A 27,646-nucleotide genomic window follows, 5' to 3' on the forward strand; every position below is an offset into this window, starting at 1 on the left:
TGAGACAGAATAGATGAATAAAAACAATGTTTTATTAGCTTTTCAATAAAACTTTTTATACAGTGATTTTTTTTAAATTATGATGTAGCCCACAGTATTTCTGCTTGTAAATGTAATGTTTTCTGGACCCTCCTCCCCAAAACGTGTATATTATAAGTTGAAAAGAGGAACTTTAAAACAAAAGTAAAGTGCTAAATATATTTACTTTACAGAGGACGTTAGCTGCACAAGGTGCACACAGCAATGGACAGCAAGGTGACAAAGCAGCATTTCCTCTTGCCCGGTTTGCTGTTTATTTTATAATAGATGCAGCAGTTCTTTACATTTAAGGCAATGCAATTACCAAAGCTCCCGATCCATCTATTTTCCCATGATCGATCTGCCAAGATTCCAGGGCTCACAATATGGCTTCCTATTCATAAAGATGAAGTGCTCTGACTTCCTAATTAAAAATCATTCAAAAGAGCATAAAGCGTGAAAAAAAACAAAAAAAAACACACAACTGATTTATAAAAAAAAAAAAACCAATAGGTTGAATTCAATGCTATTTTTACCGCATGTCGGTAGCATTTTCTGTCCTAAACTGAAACTGATCATGAAGATGCACCCTTACTCTCTTCTCCCAGGGCTCTAACAACTACAATAACGAGTTTAAATAGCAGAAGCAGTGCAGCAAAATCCCTGATGCTTTGAACTCAATGGTTCTAAAGACAATGATATCTGCTAAAGGCGCAGTTATAATGGTATTTGTTTCCCCATGTTATAACAGAGACCACTGTGGGGATATTCTTTATTAACAAGGAGCCTTCCAGTTGTGCACGAAGACTTCCTAAAAGTAGCCATTGGTACAGTCAGAAGAAAAATGGCTGGTAACTACATCCAGGAACTGAACCTACGTTGGATTTAATAGGTTAATATTGTTTTCCAGTAGGGGCAAATTCAGAAGTAGTCTTGGCTTTTTTTCAGTTTGTATTTGATAAAGTTGGAACTTAATAAAGAAGACCGTAGCAGGACCAGCGTATATCCTTTATCACAATATATATTTAAAAACAAAAAGCCTGCACCTTCACTGTAACAAAATCCTGTAAGTATTTGTGTTAGTTATTTAAACCTAATGGTGCAGGACGGTCTGAACACGCTGCCAGAAATATCCCTGAGCAGGAAATAAGAACTTGTTGAATGGTCCCAGCATTTTCTGTAAAAGGAAGAATAGCCGCTGGTGACATCCTTCCCAGTGAGCCAAGGTGACCTTAAATAGCCATGTTAAATGTGATTTTCTGATAAAGATGGTGCCGGGCCAATACTGACACAGACCATGCAGTTCAGGTACAAAAAAAACTAAGTGGCTTTCTATATGTTAAATCATATATGCTTCTGGTTTGTGAAGAAAAACATGAAGGTGCTCAAAGCTGTACATTCATCTATTATATCTTCCACTGAGGACAGTGCTGGTCTGGATCGCACACAAGGAAGAGGCTGTATTACTGAATAAGAAAAGCAAGGGGAACTTGCTTGCAGTGTGATTGTGACAAATCTATTACAGAGTGCTTTTCCTGGTAATGTACAGGTTAATAAGAGCTTCAATCAGACTTAGAACTATGCAACTAATTTTGACAGATTTATTATAAATCATTCTTCCTGGTAATGCACAGGTTATTAAGAATTTATATTAGTGTTAGGTACTCTTGAGATGTGGTCTGCCGTGTAGTGGCTCAAGGGCTTACAACACTTTGGCCAAAATGTTGAACTAAAAGACCATTTTATTTAATAGATATCTATACATATATATTTAGGCACTGTACCGTGTATAAGTTTCACTGGATGTGCACTGAGCTCTGTCTGTGTTTCATGTTCTGTCTCTGGTTTTAAATATATATTGCCATGCTCAGTAGCACTCCTCTGTGACACTTATATGCTTATATATATATATATATATATATATATATATATATATATATATATATATATATATATATATGTTGTAGTTATTTTGGGGGTTCAATATGAGCTTGTAGGTATCCTGTATGTTTTAAGAAAAGCAAACAAGGGAGATCATGATACAGAACTTATATATCACACGTGTTAAAAGGATCCAGCAGAGCATTTTGTTGCTGTTACGTCCAGACAGGTTAAATAAGAACACATTTTCCATTCTTGATTACAAGAGAATGTTCAAAGCAAATCTCGTACTCTGGGAAGACAAACAAGCCATCTCTTTATTCAAAATGAACATCCTGCACTATATAGTTATACTTGGTCTGTATGAGAACTTTTGCTTCTCAGTCAAGAACATCATGATATACTGTAGGTCCAACACATGGACACTTATTAGGTCTGTCCTGGGGTACAGTGTGTCCCTGCTGCTTTCTAACCCACGGTAGTAACCAATAAGAGAGTCACTACCACAGGAGTGTTCTCCATGTAGGTGCATGTAGTGTGGGGTCAACATTTGTAATTACTGGAAGGTTCCAATAATGTTCCCTGGGAAACAAAAGTGTGGGAAAGGTCAATCATTACTGCTTTATGTTACACATTCATTCACAGGAATTGTTCACAATATGAAATACGCCTCAACTGGGTGCTGCTTCCCTTACAGGAAGCATATAGTTTAACAAGCCGGTTGGTTTTATACGGAGAAGCTTTGGAATAAAAGAGCTTTCATGGAGGTTTCTCAAAACCTCCCGCATGTACAGTAGAAGTCAGTCTTCCTCTTCTTCACCCCACATGTCCCCGTCAACTTCAATGGCATAGAACAGCCTGCAAAGCAGTGAAGATTTGATGGCATTAGCAAGTGTAGGGGCCCCTATGTGCTTTATAAGCACTGTATATACACTTCCAGGAATTCCAGGCATGAGACACACACCCTCCTTATGGAGGTTAGGTTACACTAAGCCACTTTCTTATATGTCAAAGGCTCAAAGTTATTGTTTACTTCAAAGGCCCATCCCTTTTATTTTATAAACAATAAAATAACAGAAACATTTGCAATAAACTGGAGGTACTTTGACATGCAACATTTCCCCTGGTATGGGGGAAATCCCTCCAAGGACCAAACTGGACTAATTGCAGTGACATGTTTTAGGGGTTAATTTTGAGTGATTGTTGAGGACTAGTGTTGGACCGGGTCCTACTTTAAAAAAAAAAAAAACCGTGTAACGGGTACCCAGCCAAAATAAAATGATCTACCAGCCGGGTACCCGGTTGGCACATACCTGGGGGTGGAGGAAGACGGCGGCAACATCTAGGCAGGTCAGCAGAGGTCCTGTGGTGGTGGCAGCATCAGCAGTCTGTGTTCAGCCGGCACAGGAGCTGCAGGACTCCATAGCAGTGTGAGCTGGGGAACCGGCTGTCCAATAGGAATGCTTGTGCTCCGGTCACATGGTTCCCCAGCTCACACTACTATGGAGTCCTGCAGCTCCCGCGTGGGCTGAACACACACTGCTGATGCTGCCACTGACACCGGACCTCTGCTGACATTCCTAGATGTCGCCGCGGGCTTCCTCACGGGTCTTCCTCGCCTTCCGTCGCTGACAGCAGGTAAGTAATGATGTATTTTTCAGCTACCGTGACATTACCCGGCACCGGGTATTACCCGGCGCCGGGCCCACTTCTCAGTTGCCGGGTCCGGGTAATTTCCGGGTAGCTGAAAATCCGCCGGGTACTCGGTACATCACTATTGAGGACTTTTTTTATACCAAAAGTCAACACAGTATATTTCAATAATTTTTTTAAAGTTATTCTGTAAACCAGGTGAGCTGAGACTCGGGTGGGGTTTGACTTCCTCTGGCTGCTCCCTTGTGTCTAATACCACTGGGTGTTCAGCAAGAATTTGCTCAGCCAGAACCCCTCTGCCTCTCCCCCTTATCTTTATTGGCTCTGTGATGAGGACAGGGTGAGCTAAGGGTAAATAAAACACTTAATTTAAATGTATTTGTCAAAAAAACTGGGTGAATTTATGCTGGGAGTCACATGCAAAGCTACAGTTTATCGTGGGCCTCTGTAGACATACAACACGTCATATACATACTGGTTGAAGCAGTCTGAAGAGGAGTCATTGAAATGGAGGTATGGGTTTCCTCTGGACAGTGAGCCCATGCATAGCCAGCAGAAGTACTGCTTGCAGCCCGTGCACGTCATCTTGTTACAGCCATCTATTTTCTGTTTTGAAGAAAAACAAACAATGACAATAATATTAATCTGCAATGTTCACATGCTGCCGCCATGTTCCATTATCACAGACTGTGCAGCATTGCCTCGAAGCGCTTACTATCTAGTTTGGCCGCTTTCGGCGACAATGAAAGGACACTAACTCGGACAAAGTAGGTACAGCACCATGGCCGCGATTCTTCAACTTCAAAGGCCAGTGCCTGGACACCTCCTTCGTCAAAGGAACAACAATGCAATGTCATCTGTATTGTTAGGTTTTTTTTATACACAAGAACATTGAACTGAAGGGTAACATAAAGATCACAAATAATCCCAACATCCCAACAACTAATAACAGAACTGTAACTCTACCGACAATTAAATAGTTTTTATATTCTCCATGTGCCCAGAAATTCATGTATGTCGTCTATTTATTGTTTTTATGTTCATCTGTTTGAAGATATATAAATATATCTATATAGATATATATATATATCTATATATATATCTATATAGATATATGAGAGACAGAGAGATTTCGCTGTGCATTCTATAATTAAAAAAAAAAAAAAAAAAAAAGGCTTAACCTATTAAACATGACACTGCCATTATTTAAATTTGATCTTTGGAGGGCCTGCCTCGCTAATGAAGCATTGTAACTTGGTCATCTCAGAGTTCTGGTGCAGACCCAACCCTAGCAGCCTCTATAGCAGTATGTTTCCAATCAGGGTCCCGAGGAACCCTTGGGTGCTCCGGGCATCCCTAAAGGGTTCCCTGCAATTTTCAAGTCATTTGAAAATTGTACCAAATACAGAAGAATTTACAATGCATTTGATCTGACACACTAAGGCCTCGGGCCGCGCTGATACGCGCTCCTGCTCTGCCTCGCCTGCTCAAACTGGAACTTTTTTGTGTCCTGGCAGGAGAGGCAGTGAGTGCGCTTTGGGGGCGGAGCGGGAGGCGGGGCTAGTCCCTCGCTCCCATTGGATGTGAGCGGTCACATGACCGCTCCTCCGCTTGTCTGAGCGGCAAATTTTAAATTTGCCTGTCTGCTGAAATTTTCTGAGCCTCCGTACGCATGCGGAAGCAGCTGCTAAAGCCGCGCTGATGACAGATGCAGGGGGTAAGTGCATCTGCTCAGCACAGCTTAATCTACTATGTCCCAGGCCTAATAGAGAGGCCTGTGGTTCCTTACATTGCATTTGAGCTATTAGAGAGGGTTGGGGTTACGCAGAATTTCCCAGTAATTATAGGGTTCCTAAACCAGAGAGAGGTTGGAAGCTCTGCTCTATATAAAAGACCTGGATTCACCCCTGCATGAGAGCAATACACCATCATCGTAAAAATGAAATCGACACAGATGTGACTCGGGCTACATGTCACAGCAGATCTGACACGGCCCAGGTGACTTGCCTGAATGTGAGTGCCACAATTAGGGCAACACTTTGAGTTCTTCTCTAGCCATTCCTTGCTCTCCATCTCTTCCACTGCCTTCTGTATCACTCTTTTCCCGTAACGCTTTTCTAGGAACTTCTTGCCGACCTCGTCTGCCGCCAGATACTCGTTACGCAACAAGATGAGCTTTTCTGAAACGAGTCAAGGAAAGTAATGAGTTACAGGGTGGATTTAAACTCACTAAAGCACCTGCGAATCTTCGCTGTGGCAGGAAGAGGCATCACTAACGCTGGACGATCACCAGAGGTCAAAGTGTGATGTTACTCGAAGGTAAGGAGTACTCCTACATTTTCTTTATTTACAGGATCACAGTACTGCTACGGTTTGATTCACAAGTCATATACCACTACCCTGTTACACACTTACTGTTCCACTTGGTAGTCAAAGAAGACTTGATTTGTTTTATGTAACCGCTCTGCCTTTCTGCTTTGAAAGTTTTTAAATATGGGGCAAATAAATTGGAATTTTTCTTTCTTTCTTTTTTAACACAGAATAGAAACCAGGGTTTTCCCCCAGAGCTAAACGCCATTACATTCTCTGGGGACACCCCAGTTTATAAGATATTTACCTTTTTAGCTGTGTTTCTGGTCCCATTTTGGAAATCAATATAGTGCCATCCAAGCCTGGCACTTAAAAGGGTAAATATGTCGGGAACCTGGAGGTTCCTGGAGCTAGGGATAGCACGGGTCAGCTGCAGGGATCTCCAGGTTCCAATTGTATGAATATTTTAATTAAAACAAAATGTGGGGGATTGCTGGTTTAAGCCAACATTTCTTTTTTTATAGAATTCTTCATAGCAACAGGTATCGTATTAACAGTGTAAACATAACTAAAGAACTAAAGCTTCAGGGAAGAGAAAAGTAAGATATGACTGAAACAAGGAAAATAGCTTCTTTTCTTTTAAGCAAGAAAGGATGATCATGAAAATGGTTGTCCTTACTGATTTTAAAACTATATAGTTGTTTTAGGTAAAAGGAAATATTTTGCTATTAAAATATGATCAAGGCCAATTCTTTTAGATTTGTGCAGAAAAGCAGTGACAGTTGACAGATTTAATAGATGGCAATAGAGGTTTGCTACCAACAGAAGAGGTATTTAACATTATACGAACTGCTCAACTGTTCCAAAATTATTTGAATCCATGTACTTAAAAATACAATTCCTGTAGGCTGTATTTTTTCCATTCAAGTTACATCTTTCAAGATCATAAATAATGTATGTCCAGTTACAATCTACCATTTTGTTAAACCTTTTTAACTAGTGGAATTTAGCATTGACCGATAATAAAATCTACAGGCATTTACTCCCTGTACTAATAAATAGATTTACATAGATTTTATAGATAATAAATAGATATAGGATACCTGTAAACAATACACAAGGTATTAATTAAGCTCTTTGTGTATGACATCATATAAACTCCACTGCATCAGAATACTCAAAGTTACAGCACCAATGCCACCTTTCAGATAAACGGCCACGTCGGTGGTTATTTATTAAACTGCAATAGTGACAATCGGAGCACTATTCCAAGGAAACTCCTATCGACTTCATTCATTGGGATCTTCTGTGTGATAGTGTCCCGATTGGCACTATTGCAGTTTAATGAATAACCCCCATACACACTGTTGCACATGGCCATCTGATACATGACATTTGTGCAATGTATCCTGCCTCACTTAGTAGAGGGTACTAACAGAGTGCCTGAGAAGCACATATTGGTGGTTAAGAGGAGAGAAGGCCACTCACTGTCTGCTGTTCCAGGAAATACAGAAGGCCGCACACACTGCTACTTACACATGGCTAAGAAACACGTGGTGATTCACTTGCCTGATGTTAGTTTGCAAGGGGAGACTCCATGGTAGGTCATTTTACAGAGAGTGCAGAAAGCATAGCGGCAGCTGGAGCAGATACCCATGGTGCCCCCGGGCTCCTGCATTACTGGTGTCTGACAGCTCGGACGCGGGCAGTACACCACATCTGCCATCAGATCCAAGCTGGACTGCAGGAGGAGACGGTCATAGCGAGAGAATAACCGCTCGCCCACCAGCTCCTTTACCTGCAGGAAAATAAAAGGTGTGTGGTGGTTTACCAGCATTTTCTTCCTATACTCAACAACTCGTACAATTACTGGGCCTCTCCACTCCAAAAAACGCAATCCTGAGATAACTTGCATAACTGCATTTTGCAGCGTGTGTGTGTGTGTGTGATCCCCAATGTACCAGTTGCTCAATATAGTGTTTCTTATCTTATTTGGAATACTATGATAACCTGAACCCCCCCCCCCCACCCAGTGCCCAAGGAACCAGTGCAAACGCTACAATTCTATATCATGTGTTATTCCTAATACTACTGTAAACCAATGTTTCTCAAACCTCTCCTCAAGGAACCAAGTTCCCAGGGCATCAGTTCCTCATACTGGTTTTCTTTTTATTAAACCCCCAAAGCTGTCCCCATCAGCCAAATGCCCCTATTTTCAGTTCAGGGATGTAATTTGTCGCTCAAATGTAGGATTCAGACGGCCGTGATGTTACCGTCATGAGCGCCTGAATCTAATGATGTGACTCACGTGTGTCCAAGTAGTGCAGGTATATACTGAGGCAGGTTTAAACGTTTGTATAGATATTTTTTTTCTCTGTCATAAAACTGTCAAATCAAATGTACATCAATTAGGGAAAATCCATACAAGTGATACTTGACTCTGGTCCGTTTATCTAGAATGTTCCCGGGAGTGTTTCCCACTTGCTCTAAGGGCTGCGGCCAAAGGGCCTCTATAGTTCACATGTGGTGGTCTGGTCCCAGAGTGAAGGCCTATGGGAGAAAATTCACACATTTGCTCAGAGTGTTGGGATTCTCCTTTCCACTAGATGCACGGTCATGTGTTCTGAGCAGGCCTCTGAAAGGCATGGATAGGCATTCTAACAAACCGATAACTCACATTAGGATGGTCACGAGATGCTCAATGGCAGCCCGTTGAATGAGTGCGGAGGTACTGAATCTTACCCAGATCTGAGTATGGTAGTCCCATAAAATCGAGACAGTGGACAGCAGTCCTTAGGGACAGGTCCCAAATTCCAAAAAACTCGGCAGCCGTGGCTGATATAGGATAGTTTCCAGTCGGCTAGGCGCTCTCCTGGAGGGCTAGTTATGCACGCCATGTAATGAAAGTGCCCTACACCACAAGACGTGATCCTCCCAGATTGACTTGAGCTCACCAGGAAACCTGTGGCCTATATCGATGTCCAATGTATTTTCTGGACTGGCAATAATGTACTAATTTGTATATGTGGAAAAACTACTGCCGTACCCCTCTCCCCACCTCCAACATACTTTTTGTATTGTCAAAATGAAAAACAAACAAAAAAAAAAAAGTGTGTGTGAAGGCCAAGCACGCGCATTTTAAGTGAAACTGTTGTCTTTTGTCACAGAAATTGTATTTGTAATGGTGATGTTTTTAATTAAAAATCAAAAACACTTTCAGTGCCAAAACACAATGAAGTTTGACTTAGAACGTGTGTTTTAGCTATTTGCATTTCTATATTTATAGTAACTGTGAATTCCTTTGTGTGTGTGCACATCAGTGTGTATGTGTGTGCGTGTCAGAGTGTATGTATCAGTGTGTGTGTGTGTCATTGTGTGTCTGTGCGTGAGTCAGTGTGTGAGTCAGTGTGTCTGTGTGTGAGTCAGTGTGTGTCTGTGAGTCAGTGTGCGTCTGAGTCAGTGTGTGTGTCAGTCAGTTTGTGTGTCAGTCAGTGTGTGTGTGTGTGTGAGAGAATGAGAGTCAAGATGTGTGTCAGTCAGTGTGTGTGTAGTGTGTCTGCAAGTCAGTGTGTGTGTCTGCGAGTCAGTGTGTGTGTCTGCAAGTCAGTGTGTGTGTCAGTGTCAGTGTGTGCGAGTGTCCGTGTGTGCGAGTGCCGTGTGTGCGAGTGTCAGTCAGTGTGCGAGTGTCAGTCAGTGTGTGTGTGACAGTGTGTGAGTGTTCACTGGTAGGAATGTAAAAATAAAACAAAGGATCACATGTAGGTCAACACATGTAGTGTATTTCATCAAGTGGATTATTGTATGTCGGCAAAACGACAAGAATGCTCAACAACGCTTTATAGAGCGTCATCAAGAGAGGCACGGAACCCACAGTTCTTGTACAACATTGTGTTCTACACAAACACCCCATATCAGCGTTGAGGGTAAAGGGAAAATAAATTGTACCACCATTGAGGGGGGCCACAGATAGAGATACAGCCCTATTAAGAAGGGAGGCTTATTGGAGATACTTTTTGAGGACGTCAAATGGAGGTGGGCTCAACGAACAGCTAAACGTAAAATGTTTCCTTGACAGGCGTTGATCAAGCTGTTGCAGTTCTGGGTTTGCACATATCCACCTCCGTTATTAGTGGTCGTTGATTGCCATGAAGTTTCAATATGGATTAGGGACGACTAGTTGAGATTATTAGTTTTTTTATCGGTGACACTTCCATTGTCTGTTTATATGTTGTATGTTAGTTTTAGCATGTTTGTTATTATGGGTTTTATTTATTGTACTATGTTCACTTGTTTTCCCTTTTATTACATGTTATACACCGATAAGCCATTTATTTTGGAGATTGATGTTCTTTAAGGTTTCACTTAGGGGTTTGCATAGTAGTTTATTGTGTGCATAATTTTGGTCCCTTGGTTTTGTCTCTTCACTGGTGTTTGTGGTCAGGTTAGATATGCTGCGCCTCTGTTGCCTTGCTAGATGCTATTTTAGCATCATGTTGTCTTGGCAACGTAGGGGGGTGACGTCGGAACCGCCGGGACGTACAGATGCTTTGACGCAGCGTGGCGCACATGCGCCGGGTGCACAGCGTGTTCCGCATGCGCGGACCTCCGTCGCGTCATGATGGGACCTGATTTCGCGCCTGCAGCATATCTTGGAGGGTAAATTATGGGGTATAAAAATGTGCAGTCCCCTATACATGCCAGCCCTCACCTTGACAAAGAGTGCGTAGCACTCGAAACTTTGGTCTCTTAAACTGTATTAAATTACTTATTTTGCAAAGTCCGTGTACCTTGATCATCTCTTATTCCTGTGAAAACCTAGGGATCTACAGTACAATCCTAGATACTGGAGCACCGGCAGTTGATATTGAGTGCAGAAGTGAGATGTGTGCCAGAAAAACCTCTTTGGATCACAGTGTGTCAGAGTGTGCAAATGTGTCAGTACGTGCGCGCGTCAGTGTGTGTGTGAGTGTCAGTCAGTGTGTGTCTGTCACTGTGTGCGTCAGTCAGTGTGTGTGTGTGTGTGTGTGTGTGTGTGTGTGAGTCAGTGTGTGTGTGTGTGTGTGTGAGTCAGTGTGTGTGTGTGTGTGTGTGAGTCAGTGTGTGTGTGTGTCAGTGTGTGTGTGTGTGTGTGTCAGTCAGTGTGTGTGTGTGTGTGTGTGTGTCAGTCAGTGTGTGTGTGTGTGTGTGTGTCAGTCAGTGTGTGTGTGTGTCAGTCAGTGTGTGTGTGTGTGTCAGTCAGTGTGTGTGTGTGTCAGTGTGTGTGTGTGTGTGTCAGTGTGTGTGTGTGAGTCAGTGTGTGTGTGTGTGTGTCAGTGTGTGTGTGAGTCAGTGTGTGTGTGAGTCAGTGTGTGTGTGTGTGAGTCAGTGTGTGTGTGTGTGAGTCAGTGTGTGTGTGTGTGAGTCAGTGTGTGTGTGTGTGAGTCAGTGTGTGTGTGTGTGTGTGAGTCAGTGTGTGTGTGAGTCAGTGTGTGTGTGAGTCAGTGTGTGTGTGAGTCAGTGTGTGTGTGAGTCAGTGTGTGTGTGAGTCAGTGTGTGTGTGAGTCAGTGTGTGTGTGTGAGTCAGTGTGTGTGTGAGTCAGTGTGTGGTGTGTGTGTCAGTCAGTGTGTGTGTCAGTCACTGACTGACACACACACACGCACTGACAGTGTGTGTGTGTGTGTGTGTGTGTGTGTGTGTGTGTGTGTCAGTCAGTGTGTGTGTGTCTGTGTCAGTGTGTGTGTGTGTGAGAGTCAGTGTGTGTGTGTGTGAGTCAGTGTGTGTGTGTTTGTGTTAGAGTCAGTGTGTAAGTGTGTGTGTGTGCGAGTGTGTGTCAGTCAGTGTGTGTGTGTGTCAGTCAGTGTGTGTATGATTGTCAGTCAGTGTGTGTGTGTCAGTCCACATGTGTGTGTCAGTCCGCATGTGTGTGTGTGTGTGTGTGTGTGTCAGTCAGTGTCTTTCCTCTCCCTCCCCCGACGTCACTAATGGCCTTTTCTGCCAGCAGTGATGTCACTTCCATCACGGAATTTTGTTACAACACAAGGAGTTTTTCCTATCAAAACTCTGTAGGTGCCAGTAAAGAAGTTTCACTTCAAAAACTTTAAGTGGAACACGCCCCCCCTCCCTCACATTCTTAATTTCCCTATATGTTATGCTATTTGCATGTTATCACTGAATATATGTTCAGAGCCATATGAAAAGATACAACAAGATAATGTAAAGGAAATAAATTATAGGCTTAGTGCGAACCAGGTTACCTGACCAGGGGTAGCGACAGAAGTGCACTTTGGCTCAGGACAGTTAAGAGCATGGACCTGCCCATCGTTAATCTGAATTTCAAAGTAGTCCTTTAGGCAGGAGTTGCAGTAGACATGGCGACAATCTTTAAAGTACATGCACTCGATGCCCAGCTTCTCAGAGAAGCAGATGTTGCACAGGTAAGGTTTGCTGTTGAAGCACTTCTTCTGCTGAGCCTCATTAAAGTCCAAGATGTCCCTGATCAGAACGGATACGCACTCCACATCCTGGATGGCCCGTTTGTCTGTGGTCTTCTCTTCCGAGTCTGTGGCACCGCTGGCATCTGATTTCTGGGAGGGAGGCTTCCGGCTTTGTATCCTGTTACCGCACACTCGAATCTCATAGGGTGATTTAATGTTCAAGTGCTCGAGGGTTTCCTCCTTAAGAAACTGCATCCAGGCAAACAGGACAACGCATCCTGTGCTCTCCTCCCAGAGGTCATCTAAGTGCTGGCAAAGTGCAGAGAGCTGGGACACAGAAACACAGTTTATGGAATAAAAACAGCGTCATTCTGCAATCAAGGCCGCCGATGGGGGGGGGGGGGGAGCGCTGCTCACCAGTGCTATGGCTTCCCCTCCCCAAGCACCACCTTTAGGGCAATCACTGTTAGGGCCCCGAAACCCCCTTCCCATTGTAAGGGCCCTGACCACCATTCCCTCGATCCACAACCCCAACCCACCAACGTTAGGGCCCCGACTCCCCCTCCCCAACTTTAGGTGGGCCCTGACCCAAAAAAAAAACCCCCGGTGCTCACCAATATAAATGCCCCGACCCCAACACCCAGGGCGCCCTCTCCCAAAAGTAAATTCCTGGGCCACAGGAAAACAGTCGGCTGCCCTGAACCTATTGTTATGATTTAGAACGTAATATTACTGCCCTGGATATTTGAGGATAATAGGTTGTGTTTAGAACTTCTTGTTCCATGTTTGAAGCACAGGGTGATAAAATGACTTGGTCAAGTGATTTGAATCAGATAACCTTCTTTCCTAACAACTACTTTAGTGGCACAATTAGTCATTACCCATGTAAATTAACTCCTACTACCAGGGGGAATCCTGCGCATATGGTGTTTTGTTCTCTATTAAAAAAAAAATACCCTATATTTAGTTTTTTTTTCTTTTCAAACCTGTATTGGTGAGAGCCACTTGCAGCTGAGTGTGAAGATCGGAGGAGAGGCTGTTGGGTAATCTGGGGGAAGTTCAAAGTTCAGCACGATCGGGGGTAGGAAAGAAACGGTGTTCTCAAAGCTTTCAGTGATGCTTGCTGCTGAGTTGCCTTAGAAAAGTACATAAGGAAAAGCATTTCAAGGACTGCATCAATATACATTTACCAATTTATTACCATAGAAGAGGTTCGGCGCTGTCATTTTCTGGGTAATCTTTATAGTCATGTCTTCATGCAGAAATCTATGCCATTTCTCTCTTACGGTGCCATGAATAATAACATCTATGTTTAACCAACTAGCAGTTCCAAAAACCTGAACGTTACCTGCAGATTGTAAGCTCTACAGCCAAAGGTCTAGTAGTTTATATTTAGGCCTAGCCAGCAAAGGCACATTATGTCCATAAAAGATGAACGTTATATATATATATTCATTACATTTTAAGTTATGGTGGGTGAAAATGGCAACAAAAAACCTCCACCGTTAGCATATAGCCAAAAAAGAATATCACTTGTGAGCACATTCAACTTAAAATGTATATGGTAAACCTACCCAGCCTAGAAATATTGCAAATCAAGTATAAACCAACCTCACGCTGATGATACCGATCAAGGTTGAAACATGTCTGTGAATGATGACTTACTTTGCTAGTCCCATGCTGTGCTTAAAAGCTGTGTGAACGGTGATGCATCAGCTTAAATGGGCTCCATGTGAATGGATATTCCAGGCAAAAGGTGACACGTGTGCTCATTTGCATTTCATTTCCCAGAATCTCTTGCTGCAGTGGGAGCACTGTATGCGAGGTGATAATGGTTGAAAGGCAGGGTTGCAGACCTGTCTAAGACATGTGAATGTGCTCACAAGTGATATTCTTTATTGGATAATATATATACAGCTCAACAACGTTATAGCGCGGTCCTCGGGGGCCACCCGATCCGACCGCGCTAGAACCGGGGTCGTGCTAATTTTTTTTAAAAATGGCGGGAGGGAGTAAGGAGGGAAGGAAGGAAGGAAGAGGTGGCCGGAAGCCCTACACGTCCCCCAGCAACGGCCCTCCGAGACCAGCCGCAACCTGCTCCTTACCTCCCACCACCGGCATCCATCCCCCTCCACTGGCATCCACTTCCTCCCCCCCCCCCCCGAGGCCCCCACATCTACTGGCCCTCCATGGCATAATCAGTTTAGGGCCTAGCCCACGCAGCCCTCCGAGTCCCAGCCTGCTCCTCACTCACCCCCCTACCGCCATCCACACCACCCCCCCTCTCCCGACCCCCCCCCCCCTCCTCCTGATGCCAGCTCCGCTCCGATCTCAGCAGCCGACACCAAAGGTAGGGAGGGGGAGTGGGAGGTGTGGTGTGCTGTGCAGTGTGCTGTGAGGTTGTGCTGTGAGAGTGTGCTGTGAGCAGTGTGCAGTGAGTGCTGGTAGTGTGTGCAGTGAGTCCTGGGAGTGTGTGCAGTGTGCAGTGAGTGCTGGTAGTGTGTGCAGTGAGAGTGTGTGCAGTGTGCAGTGTGCTGTGAGAGTGTGTGCTGTGAGCAGTGTGCAGTGAGTGCTGGGAGTGTGTGCAGTGTGCAGTGAGTGCTGGTAGTGTGTGCAGTGTGCAGTGAGTGCTGGGAGTGTGTGCAGTGTGCAGTGAGCGTGTGTGCTGTGAGCAGTGTGTGCTGGGAGTGTGTGCAGTGTGCAGTGAGTGTGTGCAGTGTGCAGTGAGTGTGTGCAGTGTGCAGTGAGTAGTGTGCAGTGTGCAGTGTGTGCAGTGTGGAGTGTGTGCAGTGTGGAGTGTGTGCAGTGTGGAGTGTGTGCAGTGTGGAGTGTGTGCAGTGTGGAGTGTGTGCAGTGTGGAGTGTGTGCAGTGTGGAGTGTGTGCAGTGTGGAGTGTGTGCAGTGTGGAGTGTGTGCAGTGAGGAGTGTGTGCAGTGAGGAGTGTGTGCAGTGTGGAGTGTGTGCAGTGTGGAGTGTGTGCAGTGTGGAGTGTGTGCAGTGTGGAGTGTGTGCAGTGTGGAGTGTGTGCAGTGAGTGTGTGCTGTGAGTGTGCTGAGAGTGTGCTGTGAGCAGTGTGCAGTGAGTACTGGGAGTGTGTGCAGTGTGCAGTGAGAGTGTGTGCAGTGTGCAGTGAGAGTGTGTGCTGTGAGCAGTGTGCAGTGAGTGCTGGGAGTGTGTGCAGTGTGCAGTGAGTGCTGGTAGTGTGTTTAGTGTGCAGTGAGTGCTGGGAGTGTGTGCAGTGTGCAGTGAGCGTGTGTGCTGTGAGCAGTGTGCAGTGAGTGCTGGGAATGTGTGCAGTGTGCAGTGAGTGTGTGCAGTGAGTGTGTGTAGTGTGCAGTGAGTGTGTGCAGTGAGAGTGTGTGCAGTGAGAGTGTGTGCAGTGAGTGCTGGGAGTATGTGCAGTGAGAGTGTGTGCAGTGAGAGTGTGCAGTGTGCAGTGAGAGTGTGTGCAGTGAAAGTGTGTGCTTTGAGCAGTGTGCAGTGAGTGCTGGGAGTGTGTGCAGTGTGCAGTGTTCAGTGACAGTGTGTGCAGTGAGTGTGTGCAGTGAGAGTGTGTGCAGTGAGAGTGTGTGCAGTGAGAGTGTGTGCAGTGAGAGTGTGTGCAGTGAGAGTGTGTGCAGTGAGAGTGTGTGCAGTGAGTGTGTGTGCAGTGAGTGTGTGTGCAGTGAGCAGTGAGCAGTGAGCAGTGAGCAAAAAAAAAGTTACAAAAAATGTAATTTTTTTTTTTAAACGGGATCCACGTGAAAACCGCGTTATAAACGGATTCGCGTTATAATGGGTCGCACTATAACGGAGTTAAGCTGTATTAATTTTTTTTAAAACAGCTGCAACTAGAATCACTTCATTCTTTCTAAATCTGTCTCGGCGTCTCTTCTGCTGAAATCCTGCTACTGGCTTCCCGTGAAATCCCGTATTACTTCTCAATTCTCTTCATCCATTTTAAGGCTGCAAGGAGCAGAGGCTCCTCCCTAATGTCTTGCTATTTTCCTGCTCACCTCTTGCATTCTGCTTAAGGATGTATTCTGTCTACCCCTTTTGTAGCTAAAGCCCTCTCCCGCCTAAAACCGCTCACTCACTGACCCACACCTCTGGAATGCCCTTCCCCTCAATATCCACAAAAACACCTTCTCTCTCCTCCTTCAAGACCTGTATCAAAACTCACATCAGTAATGAAGCATTTCAATAGCTCCAAAGTACTCACCCTCACCTACCTACTGTCTGTAAGTTCTCCCTACCCACCACTTAGACTGTAACCTCTTCGAGTCAGGGAGTCCTTTGCCTAATATTTACTTTTGTGTTTGAAGCATTGATGGCGCTACACAAATAAAAGGTATACATGTATTGTTCTAGATGATTTGTCTGCTCCTAGTACTGTGCTCTATAAATATACAATGATGACTACAGCGGGCAACACACTTTCAACACTAAATAACTGCATGGGCTGATGCATAGCTTAGTTTGATATAAGCAAAGGAGCCTTTAAATACTTAAGCAATTAACACAAATAATTAGAAAATGAAAATAATGTAGTTTTTTTTACTGGATCACGTGAGTCAGGAGCGAGTCATTTTGAAGATGCTGAAGTTATTAACATAATAAGCACAAATCAATGATGAGATTCTTGGAATATGCCCTCAGGTGAGCACCGGTGTTGTTGATGGCGATTATGATGCTTAATCAGCTCTTCAACCATAATATTGCGCGGTTTCACTGATCTCTGGTGCAGTAAATAAAAGCAGAAGCTGCAGAGAACGGAATTGTAAGACGAGAATGACGGTCAAGTCATGTTAAGAGTAACATGACGAAGCGTCAAGATGGCTCCCTCGTTGTCCCTCCCTTTCCTTTGCCCCCATTTTACTAGACAATGATCCGACCACATTCATTTTCTGTCCTACAGCACCAGGCCTACTTACTTACAAAACCTCTCTTATCTCATTTTTAGCATCGGATCCCCCGGCTCTTTTGGACAGGAATGTCAGCTGTTTTTGTTAGTGCTAAGTAAACTCAATAAATTGACCATTGTTTCATAGTACAGCCCTTGCTAGTTGCTACAGTATATACAGTATTTTCTTTGCTTTGCCTGTAAGACCTGTCAGCTGGAGACACAGTGCACAGAATTGGGTAAAACCGAAGTGGCTTTTAGAAGATAAGATTGGCCAAATTCTGCATCACTTGCAGTTTTATTCCTTTTCTTAGATCTGCATAACATTTTCTTCTTTTTTTTTTTAAACGTGATTAAGGAGAGTCCTAAATGTGACACTAGTGGGTGACATGAGATCTTTGACATGCTGCAAAGTGCATATACAGTAACATGTGCTTGATAAATTGCCTCCTTCAGCACTTGACTTCATTGCATATTTAAACCGATTATTTGACTCACCTTTCACAAATATTTCAAAGTTTGGAGGCAATTCCAGACACACTATGATCTCCCCTCCCTGTGCAGTCTCTGCTCTCTTGAACTCATCTTCAGGATAAATACTAGCGAGAGCTAGCAGTTCATCCTCCTGCGCTTCCCTGTCTTCTGTTGACATTGGTTTTACTGCAACATATCAGGGGGAAAAAAATCAAGGGCTATAAACACCAACATTGTCCATATTCTCAATCTTGATGCTCACTTTACAGAAGAAAAAAACAACCAATTCATTTATATGTTAATGGTGTAAAAGCCATTGACCACGAGGAACTAGTAGGAATAAAAATAAGCACTTTCATGAGTAATATTCTTATACCATATTTTTTTTATGCAGTTCTCTCTATTTAAAATTGTCAGTGTGTTACACAGACACAATTCATATATACTATCCCTTTATGGTTTTCAGTATATATAGGCCAATATTTACCAAGCAGTCTTCTGCCATAAGACACCTTGGTGCTGGAAGACAATGTATATAGCCCATTGACTAAGGTGACTTCTAACACAAGACTGATAGGTAAACATGGCAGCTACTGCCATAATGTGGTGCTATATGGGTAATGACATGTAAATGAGCACTCCGTGTGTTACTTTTTGCTTCGTATCCTCTTGAAGTGGAAAATCGGACATATTGGGGTCTTATGTACAGGAAACCGTTCATGTGCTACGTGAAGGTGAAAGAAAACGGCGCTAACTCCATTAGTTTACACTAATAATATACAGTGAATATTTTGACCAAATCAATTATTTGTTAAACAGTGATATTGTGTTCAAATAACGTGATAATATTATTGAAAGGTTCAAACCCCCTGCTCAAACCCAGCTGGTGGGGACTGGTTTCGCTAGTCCCAAAAATCGTCACTCTCCAGTTGTAATCCAGGGGGAGCATGAAGGGAAAAGAACATAAAACAAGAAAAACAATCTAAGTGCAGACAATAAAATTCAAGTGATGTAAATTCTGCGTTCTTTCTTGGCTCATATGTGATGTCTACTTACAAGATGTAAGTCAAAATCAAGCGGTTTTGACACTCAATGGTCTCTGCTGTGCAGGTATTCCCACCAGGTGATAGGGTCTCCAGCTCTCAGCTCCGCAGCAAAGTGTATGTAAAAGAAATACAAACCATAGTGCAGACCAGTATAATGTAAAAAAACTAGACTTTATGGGGTTTAAAAAATGAACACTTACAATAAAAACAAGTATTTCAGGCATGTACCACAATCATTGTGATCAAAGAGAGAAGATTTTTTGGTTTACACTTCAGGCTCACCCGCCTCCTCCGGTGTGACTTGGTGTGGACCACCACTCTCAGGGACTTTGTACCTCCAGCGGTGGGCGCATTGATCCAGGTCTCTCTCCCCTCGTGGGTTCCCTCTTCTGTGGGTCGATCACCTTCCCATAACAGCTGCCCGCAGGCACTGTGGAGTTCTCCACTGGGATACAGCCTCTCGGATGGGTGTTTTAGCTTCACTCGCACACCGATGCGTCACTTCCGCTCCGTCCACAAAGGCACAGGTGGTAATTAGTGCAGACCAGTTTTTTATGCACAAGTGTTCCAGATTAAATTCCAATTAAGGAAGGTATATAATGTCACCTTAGAGTAGGGGGCGGTACACTCCTGAGGAAGCCACGCACCCTTTTTTGGCGAAACGCGTAGAGTGGTAGCCGCCCAGAGAGGAGAGAGAAGAGAGGAGAAATTTACTGACAGATACTCACAGAACCGCGACCGGAAGTGACGTATCGGGACGGAGCGGAAGTGACGCATCGGTGTGCGAGTGAAGCTAAAACACCCATCCGAGAGGCTGTATCCCAGTGGAGAACTCCACAGTGCCTGCGGGCAGCTGTTATGGGAAGGTGATCGACCCACAGAAGAGGGAACCCACGAGGGGAGAGAGACCTGGATCAATGCGCCCACCGCTGGAGGTACAAAGTCCCTGAGAGTGGTGGTCCACACCAAGTCACACCGGAGGAGGCGGGTGAGCCTGAAGTGTAAACCAAAAAATCTTCTCTCTTTGATCACAATGATTGTGGTACATGCCTGAAATACTTGTTTTTATTGTAAGTGTTCATTTTTTAAACCCCATAAAGTCTAGTTTTTTTACATTATACTGGTCTGCACTATGGTTTGTATTTCTTTTACATACACTTTGCTGCGGAGCTGAGAGCTGGAGACCCTATCACCTGGTGGGAATACCTGCACAGCAGAGACCATTGAGTGTCAAAACCGCTTGATTTTGACTTACATCTTGTAAGTAGACATCACATATGAGCCAAGAAAGAACGCAGAATTTACATCACTTGAATTTTATTGTCTGCACTTAGATTGTTTTTCTTGTTTTATGTTCTTTTCCCTTCATGCTCCCCCTGGATTACAACTGGAGCAGGAAACCGTTCAGACATTCGAGCTTATGTATCCAGTAAGCCTCATCATTAGAGGAGGTGTTGGTGGTGTTTTGATAAAAACACAGCCATTCTATTTCTAGCGGGGGATCCAATTCTTCTAATTATCTCCCTTCTCTGCTGAGGTTCCTGTAGCGTACACATGGGAGATAACAATGGCCATCCATCAAACTCCCAAAATATGTTCCTTGAAGTTTTTGAAATGTCTTATTCCTAACTATGGCAGGGATTCACGAAGCTCCGATAACGGGTAACAGAGCATCAAGTCGAGGGGAGTTACTGAATGAGTATCTTAATAGTTTCGAGGGGCAATCCCTCAAAAAATACTGGGAATTTATAGCAGCGGCACGTTCAATAGGTTAAATAAAAGGTGATAACACTTTTTTTTTTTGGACAATTAAAAAGTATTTGGATTTTTTTTTTTAAAGCTTTTATTGTCCATATTGTGTCCAAAATGGAGAATTCACTAAATCTCTCATTATGAAGAATGACTGTACATACAAGTCACCCTTTATTTTGTTTGTGCAAACAAATTATGCTGCCATTAATAGCTAAAGAAGGAGGTTCAATAAGTACCAGATAAAATTAGAATTACAGAAGACTCAAAGAAAAAAAACGAAAATATTAAATAGAAAATGAATAACTTTCACAGGAAACAAAGAAGGGTTTTTCCAAAGTGTACAGATCTTTAATCTCAATCCTGCCGGGAGGCCTCCTAAAGTATCACACAACCTGAAGTGGCTTGTGACACAAACACCTAAATAATAAAAAGTCAGTCTAGTAAATGAAACACCGAAAATATTACAACTAACTCTTTCAGTGCCGCACCTGCCTGCCGGATGTTAAGGCCTCGGATATAGCAGGAGCGCGACGGAGCGCATGGCGTCACACGTGCCTGCTGCAGAGGCTATCCGTGGCCTAGGGAATCTGGAGGAGACGCGACGGGGAGGCGTGCCCGTGACATCACGTGAGCGGTTTGCTCTCATTGGCTGAACCGCCATCGCACAATCAAATTCTTTTGTCTGCTCAGCGGTCGCGCGCTCTATGGCCTGCCTCATAGAGGCACAGCCTTTTGTTCACGTTGTGCTAAGGAGCTGCCAGAGGAGCCCACAATGCAGGTGTATTGCTGGGAGCAAAGTGTGATGATACAAGGGCAGATGTTCTCAACTCCTGTCCTCAAGAACCCCCAACAGGTCAAGGTTTTCAGGATATCCCTGCTTCAGCACAGGTGGTGCAGTCTTTGACTGGGCCACCTGTGCTGAAGCAGGGATATCCTGAAAACCTGACTTGTTGGGGAGGGGGATCTTGAGAACCTCTGCACTATAGTGAGTACAGAGCACCAGTAATTTTATATTTGCAACCTCAAAGCACCACTACTTAATTTTATACAAACGTGTATAGATTCACCCATGCATAAATATTGTAGATATACAGTATTTATAAAATATGGTAGAATTCTGCATAACCACCCAATACAAAAAACAACAACTTGCAACAGTTAAATAATGAATCAGGTTGGGCTATGCCAATAAAAACAACAAACCTTACAGAACATAAAATCTTCAAGTCACGAGCATCATTTGTTTATAAAAATCACAGCTACCCAACTACAGTACCGTGTATTCATAAAATAGACAGGATTTATTCATACACACATTGTGACTGCAGATTACAAGGCTTCAGCCTCACCACACCTGTGGCTTTTGACCCCATACAAAAGTGAGCAGGACTACAATTCCCAGAGTGCAATGCACAACAGCTTGGGCAGCCCCTTCACTGATAGCTTTTGACATAGAAGGAGCGGCACATACCCTGTGCTGTGCTGTGACTCAGCAGTTACCCGTCCCCTCTGCAATGTAAACTGCTGGTCAGTAATGCAGCATGCAGAGCACGGCCAGCCAGTTAGTGCCATGCAAAGCCAGCTCTCTGCAGACACACTCTCCTGATCAATAATAGTTATGTAATAAATATAATTGTTAGGCGATATCTCACACCTACAATGCATTGCAAGAGCTGATGGTAGACTAACTCCGGCAGTGCTCTACAGGGACAATGCTCGGGGACCAGAGGGGATAACAATGCAAACCTGACCGCAGCCCCCCAGAGCTCATATAGTATGACACCTCTATGGTTCTACTAACCTGGTTAAGCAGCAGCCCTCTGGTCCATAGAGGGTCTGCAGGCTCAGGGAGGGACCACAACCTACAGCCCACAACTACTGCTGAGGGACAGCGCCACCTGTAGTGCAGGAGGACTAGTGTTAGGTTACACAGCCTGGTGTTGGAACAGGTCACAGGTTTCAGACAGGCCCACAATCCTGCCTCTAACCTAATATTATAGGCTAAGCCAGTAATTTACAATGCATCTGATCTCGGGAGAGGGAGTGGCTCAGTGAGTAAAAGACACTGACTGGCACTGAGAGTTTGAAGCAAGTTCCTTGTGACCTTGGGCAAGTCACTTTATCAAAAACATAGATTGTAAGCTCCTCGGGGCAGGGATCTGTGCCTGCAAAATGTCTCTGTAAATCGCAGCGTATAACTAGCAGCGCTATACAAAAACATGCTATTATTATTATCTCAGACTCTGTATTACAGGTCGAGATTCCTTACAATGCATCTCATCTCAGACGCGCTATTAGAGGGGGTTGGGGTTCCTTACAGGGTTGCCACCTTCTACTGAAGGCCAACCCGGAGAAAATGAAAAAAAAAAATCCCTTCCTTGAAGGCGTGGTGCTGCGGTGTCTCCAGGCATCCTGCTGCAATTCTCCCTCCAACTGCAGTGAACATGGCTGCCTGGCGTCATTTGACGCCGCGCAGCTATGTTCACTGCAGTTGGAGGGGGAATTGCAGAATGCCGGAGTCGCTGCCACCATCCGGAGATTGACAGCGGCAGCCTGGAGGTAAGAGCCCGGAGTCTCCGGGTCAAACCCGGAGAGGTGGCAACCATGGTTCCTTATGTAACATGGTAAGTCCCTTCTACCTGTCATGTCAGTCCTAAGCAGTCTGGGCAGTGACAGGTTAATCTGTGGGCTTTTGACCCCCCTCCTGCTCCCTTTTGAGTGAAAGGTGGTGGTGACTCATGGCCTGGTAACAGCCTATCTGGTATAGGTACAGACCTTGAGCCTGCCCCTTCTGGTTCCTCTGAAGGGAAGAGCCAAAGGTTAGTGAGTGAGTCTGTTTCCCTCCTCCTTAGGAGGTGGATGTGGGTTCCGTCTCTCCCGGCTGGGAGGGAGAGGCCAGCCAGGCCTCATGGCTGGCCAATAAGATCTAATGGCTCCAGACTCAAGAGCATGCATCATCCAGAAAGCCTGGAATCTTCTGAGACCCTGTACCCGCTGTTATAACATCTATGCAGTGATGCAATAAAGTCCCTGTTCTAATATATACCTGCCTGGACTGAGTCAGTGAGGAGGTGTATGGGATAATGCTTCAGATGGAGACTGCCTCTGGTATTCCCAGAGTTCCCTGAAGCTGGAGGCTCTGACACCGGACCAGATGACATCACAAGCCTGTCCTGATCTCCACTTCAACGCTGATCCACTCAGCTCTCCTGAACCAACAGGTATGCCTCAGTACCACACAGAGACAGAAACTAGCTGTGTATCTCTCAGAGGGGGGAGGGGGGTACATGTGTTACACTTACTATGCATTTGATCTCAGACGCATTATTAGAGAGGTTTGGGGTTCCATAGAATGCATCTGATCTCAGGCATTCGCTGAGAATGCAGTGTAATGTGGACGCCGTGATGCTGCAGACACCAGCAATCAGTTTAATTGTTGGAGGGAAGAGAGTGGTGCCTCTGTCACCACAGCACCTCGCCCCTCCCCCTGAAATTTGCCGCTTCCTTACACTGTGTTCTGGACCAAGCACTCCCTGATAGATGCGTAAGGACAGGCAGGTTCACTCAATTCTATATATCAAGCAAGGGAACCTTCTTACTTGCTGAAGTGTTTATTTGGGGCAACACCATACAAATAAAAGGGGGGGGAGTACTGAGGTAACACTGGGACATGAGAGCAAAGGTGGGGAAGGGGAGATATGAAGGAAGTGTGATAAATGCAGGATATAGGGATAGGTAAAAATCAGTAACTTTACCGGATAGGAGAGATGACTGCTCAGGATGGCTGCTGGAACTAAAAGGCAGCATGCTGGTCTGGGCTGATGGGAAAGTAACTGGCTGGGACAATACTACCTGGCAAGGGGAGGGGGGCAGTCCATCCTGGTAAAAGGCAGGGGGGTTGCCAAGGCAAAAGGCTGAAGCCAAGAAACCCACAAGGGGTCACAACATTGTTGCAACAGCTAGGCTGAGGAGTGCAGGCAGCCTGAAGACAGAAAGAAAAACATAACCCTGTTCCAGGACACTTCCCGTCTGGTATCTGTAGATACCACTATATTAATATAAACACGTGGAACACATAAATATAACAACAATATACAGTTAGGTGCGGAAATAGTTGGACACTGATACAAGTTGTTATTTCGGCTGTGTACCAAAATAAATTCAAGTTACAGTTAAATAATTAACTTGGGCTTAAAGCTGCAGTTCAGTCAATATCCTGCATGTGTTTTTTTTTTTAATAAATCAGTTCTGTAGTAAGAAAAAATACTTTTAGCATTTTCTGTTTTAAAAAAAACAACTTTGAAAGACCAATTTTCTTGTATTCTATTTTAACAGCCATTTGCTAAGGCACTGCCCCTTCATGTCCCGTCACAAGTCCTGGCACACCCCTTTGTCAGCCCTGCCCTCCCTCTAGCACATGTCAGTGCAGGAGTGCTCATGAATATTCATGAGCTTCCACTGAGAGACAGAAGCAGAAGAAAAACAGATCCCTTCACTAATTATGTCACCAAATTTCGCCTATCAATACATGGAAAACGAATTGAGCTGCAGCGATACAGTTCTTTAGGTAATTAGAGATTGCACACATAAAACTATTGAAGTAAAAAAAGAAATAAAAAAAAAAAGACTGAACTGCAGCTTTAAAGTGCAGTCTATCAGCTTTAATTTGAGGGTATTCACATCTAAATTGGAGGAAGGGTTTAGGAATTACATCTCTTTAATATGTAGCCCCCTCTTTTTCAAGGGACCAAAAGTAATTGGACAATTGGCTCAAAAGCTATTTCATGGACCAGGAGTAGGCAAGCTCCATAAACTCTGTCACCCAGGCGAGCGAAACGCCACAGCATTGCGTCCTGGCAGAGGTGTTCCCACCCGAAGAAGATGACATCAACCGGGCGGAACCTACAGAGAAGAACCCGCTGTCTCCCTGCCGTTTCCCGCAAAGATCTGGTCCAGAGATGTCTGTCCGAGAGACTGCGGCAGTTCCGGAACCTTCGAGGAGCTCCGTGATCCCCGATGACATTGGTGCTACTCCTGATCCACCTGCGGAGGTAAGATTATCACCTACCGGTGTCCTGCGGCAGCGTTCCCGGTTGGAGTCGTCCATCCAACGAACTGTGGTGACGCCGGAGCCCTGGCGGAGCCCTGTGCCTGTGGAGGACCTGTTGGAAGCGGGACTTGTGGAGCCAGACACTGTCCTTTACCTGCAGATGTGTGAGGCTCCCTCTTCTTACTTCACGAAGGTCCCAGATGCGGCCTACCCGGACGAGGAACCAGGCGGGACCTTGCTCGGTGTGCCGCAGAGCGGGGACTGCCTGGGGCTCTCACGAGGTTGGCGCTTCCTGCTGACGTCTGCAAGATGGCACCTGCGGAACCCAATAAAGTTATTGAGTTGCTGCCAGATCCAACTGTGGTAAGGACGACAATATTGTCAGCGGATGCCCCCTGTTTTGTGGTACATTGCTCAGGCCAGTGTCATCGTGTCCCTGATGCAGCTCCATTACCATCCCCTTGGGGAAAGGGTAATCCTTAAAGTTACGGACAGGCCATGGACTTGGTTAGGCCCTGCCACCGGCCCTACCCCATGCCCCTGCCCTACCCCATGCCCCTGCCCGTGCTTCAGCCTTGGTTCCCACTGCTACGGTATTTGTGCATCCAATTTTCATGAAGATGATGTGTTCCTTGGTTTTTCCACTCATGCCCGGGATTGGGAAATTGGGGGTGATAGTCCTGCCTCTGTGGTCCCTAAATATGCTTCATGCCGTTATAGGGACCAAAGATTCCAATGGGCGGTTTCTTAGGAAGCTTGCTCAAATATTACAAATAGTTTCCCCTACTCCTTAAATTGAAAAGGAGCTAGTTTATCACCGCTGTAATCAGTGAGTGACCTGGGTTTCTTTGAATTATGATTGTGTGTACTATCCAATATGTATAACTGTATTGTTTTGCAGGATACAGACTGATGGATGGTGCAATCAGTTTTTCCAGTGAAGACATAGAACATTTCATCTAGGGAAGAGTGTAGCCTAGGCTGGTCCAGTCTGCTTCTCTGCCTCCTGTCATATAAATCCTGATAGCTACAGGCTATGACAGGTTAATCCTGGGGCTTTCCCCCCCCCCTCCTGCTACTCTCTGAGTGACAGAGGAGTTGGTGATATGGTGTTTGCAAGCAGCCAATGGTGGTGCAAGCACTAGGCCCTCCCCTTCCAGATCTCAGGAAGGAAGTGCCCAAGAGTTAGGCAGTCCTGGTCTGGAGGAGGAAGAGACCAGTAGGGCTGTGAGCCTCTCTCATCGGGGATGAGCGAGGCTAATTGATATAGAGGACCCTATACTACCAAGGGGATCCAGCACCATCCATAGCACTGAATCCTAGGAAACCCTCCAACGCTGTATCACCATCTGCAGTGACTGCAAGAATAAAGCCCTGGTTCTTTTATATATATCTGTCTGAGTGTGAGTCCTTGGGCAGATGGAAGGTATGTTGTGGTGGGGGCTGATCTCTGGCACCCTGGAGCCCACTTCAACTGGAGGTGCAAGCACCTGAAAGAATCTCAAGGATCACCAACAGCTTGTCCTGGTCTCGATCACATCGCAGACCACTCAGATCTCCTGACCCCAACAGGTATGCGTCAGCACCACACTAACAGTATCTCCCAGAGGGTGGGGGAAACAATGCTACAGTAGTATACTTTATGATCACTGTGGGTTGATTTATCATTCACATGTAGGAGATTTTCATATTCAGTTGTACCTGTATTCACTTAATTGTTTTCACTCATTGATTTGTATTGGTGTGCACTCATTATTAATTTATTTCACATTGGGGGAATTCATTTGTGCTCGTTTGATTTTTTTTTATCATACCTATTGTTTATTTTGCAATTGGTATTTTAGCTGGTATTTTACTGCTCAGATCCATTGAGATCTTATTAAAAAAATGTATATCGCTAATCCCTGGTGCGCTGTGTGTATTTCTTTTCGACTAACCTAAAAATAGCCATTTGTCATTCTAGTTTTAGGCAAGTTACTAATTTTTATGTTTTATTACTTATGTAACCCTGTTTCCCCCACCCAATCTCACGTAGGGTCTCCATGGGGAAATGCTACTCTGGTTTCATGGCTTTGTGTGGTGCATACCTGCTGGTAACAGGGGACCCTGGGTCTCCCGCATGATGGTAAAGGGGAATAACGGGACAGGCTTCTGGGGGTCTTGCCC

General features: G+C 44.7%; 1 protein-coding gene and 1 long non-coding RNA gene across 6 annotated transcripts; one reads left to right on the forward strand and one right to left on the reverse strand.

The window, feature by feature from the left end:
* Positions 1 to 10: 10 nt before the first annotated feature.
* RNF14 (ring finger protein 14) lies at positions 11 to 24,222 on the reverse strand. Of its 5 annotated transcripts, none has more exons than XM_075601083.1 (8): positions 24,186 to 24,222; positions 17,657 to 17,818; positions 13,263 to 13,411; positions 12,097 to 12,603; positions 7,432 to 7,660; positions 5,560 to 5,732; positions 4,028 to 4,158; positions 11 to 2,757 (listed from the first exon to the last, which is right to left on the reverse strand). In XM_075601083.1, exons 2-8 carry the CDS (start codon positions 17,808 to 17,810, stop codon positions 2,700 to 2,702), a joined length of 1,401 nt encoding a protein of 466 aa, XP_075457198.1. In that variant the 5' UTR covers positions 17,811 to 17,818; positions 24,186 to 24,222; the 3' UTR covers positions 11 to 2,699. The 5 variants fall into 5 exon arrangements, with proteins under 5 accessions (XP_075457198.1, XP_075457197.1, XP_075457196.1 ...); XM_075601082.1 differs by lacking the exon at positions 24,186 to 24,222 and adding an exon at positions 22,232 to 22,328; XM_075601081.1 differs by lacking the exon at positions 24,186 to 24,222 and adding an exon at positions 22,089 to 22,190.
* On the forward strand, positions 22,769 to 26,870 carry LOC142495511 (uncharacterized). The gene is made up of 2 exons (XR_012801753.1): positions 22,769 to 23,651; positions 25,175 to 26,870. It is a non-coding gene; the product is annotated as an uncharacterized LOC142495511 (long non-coding RNA).
* Positions 26,871 to 27,646: the final 776 nt, after the last annotated feature.

The sequence above is a fragment of the Ascaphus truei genome, chromosome 5, assembly GCF_040206685.1.
Source record: "Ascaphus truei isolate aAscTru1 chromosome 5, aAscTru1.hap1, whole genome shotgun sequence".
NCBI classification, from domain to species: domain Eukaryota; kingdom Metazoa; phylum Chordata; class Amphibia; order Anura; family Ascaphidae; genus Ascaphus; species Ascaphus truei.

What these genes read in the sequence shown, in the direction of transcription:
- RNF14 (XM_075601081.1), bottom strand. An exon ending in CTGTCGCTACCCCTGGTCAG is followed by an intron (nt 7,661 to 12,096) that starts GTAACCTGGTTC and finishes ATTTTCCTGCAG; the next exon opens with GTAAAGGAGCTGGTGGGCGA. An exon ending in ATTGTGGCACTCACATTCAG is followed by an intron (nt 4,159 to 5,559) that starts GCAAGTCACCTG and finishes TCTTCAAAACAG; the next exon opens with AAAATAGATGGCTGTAACAA.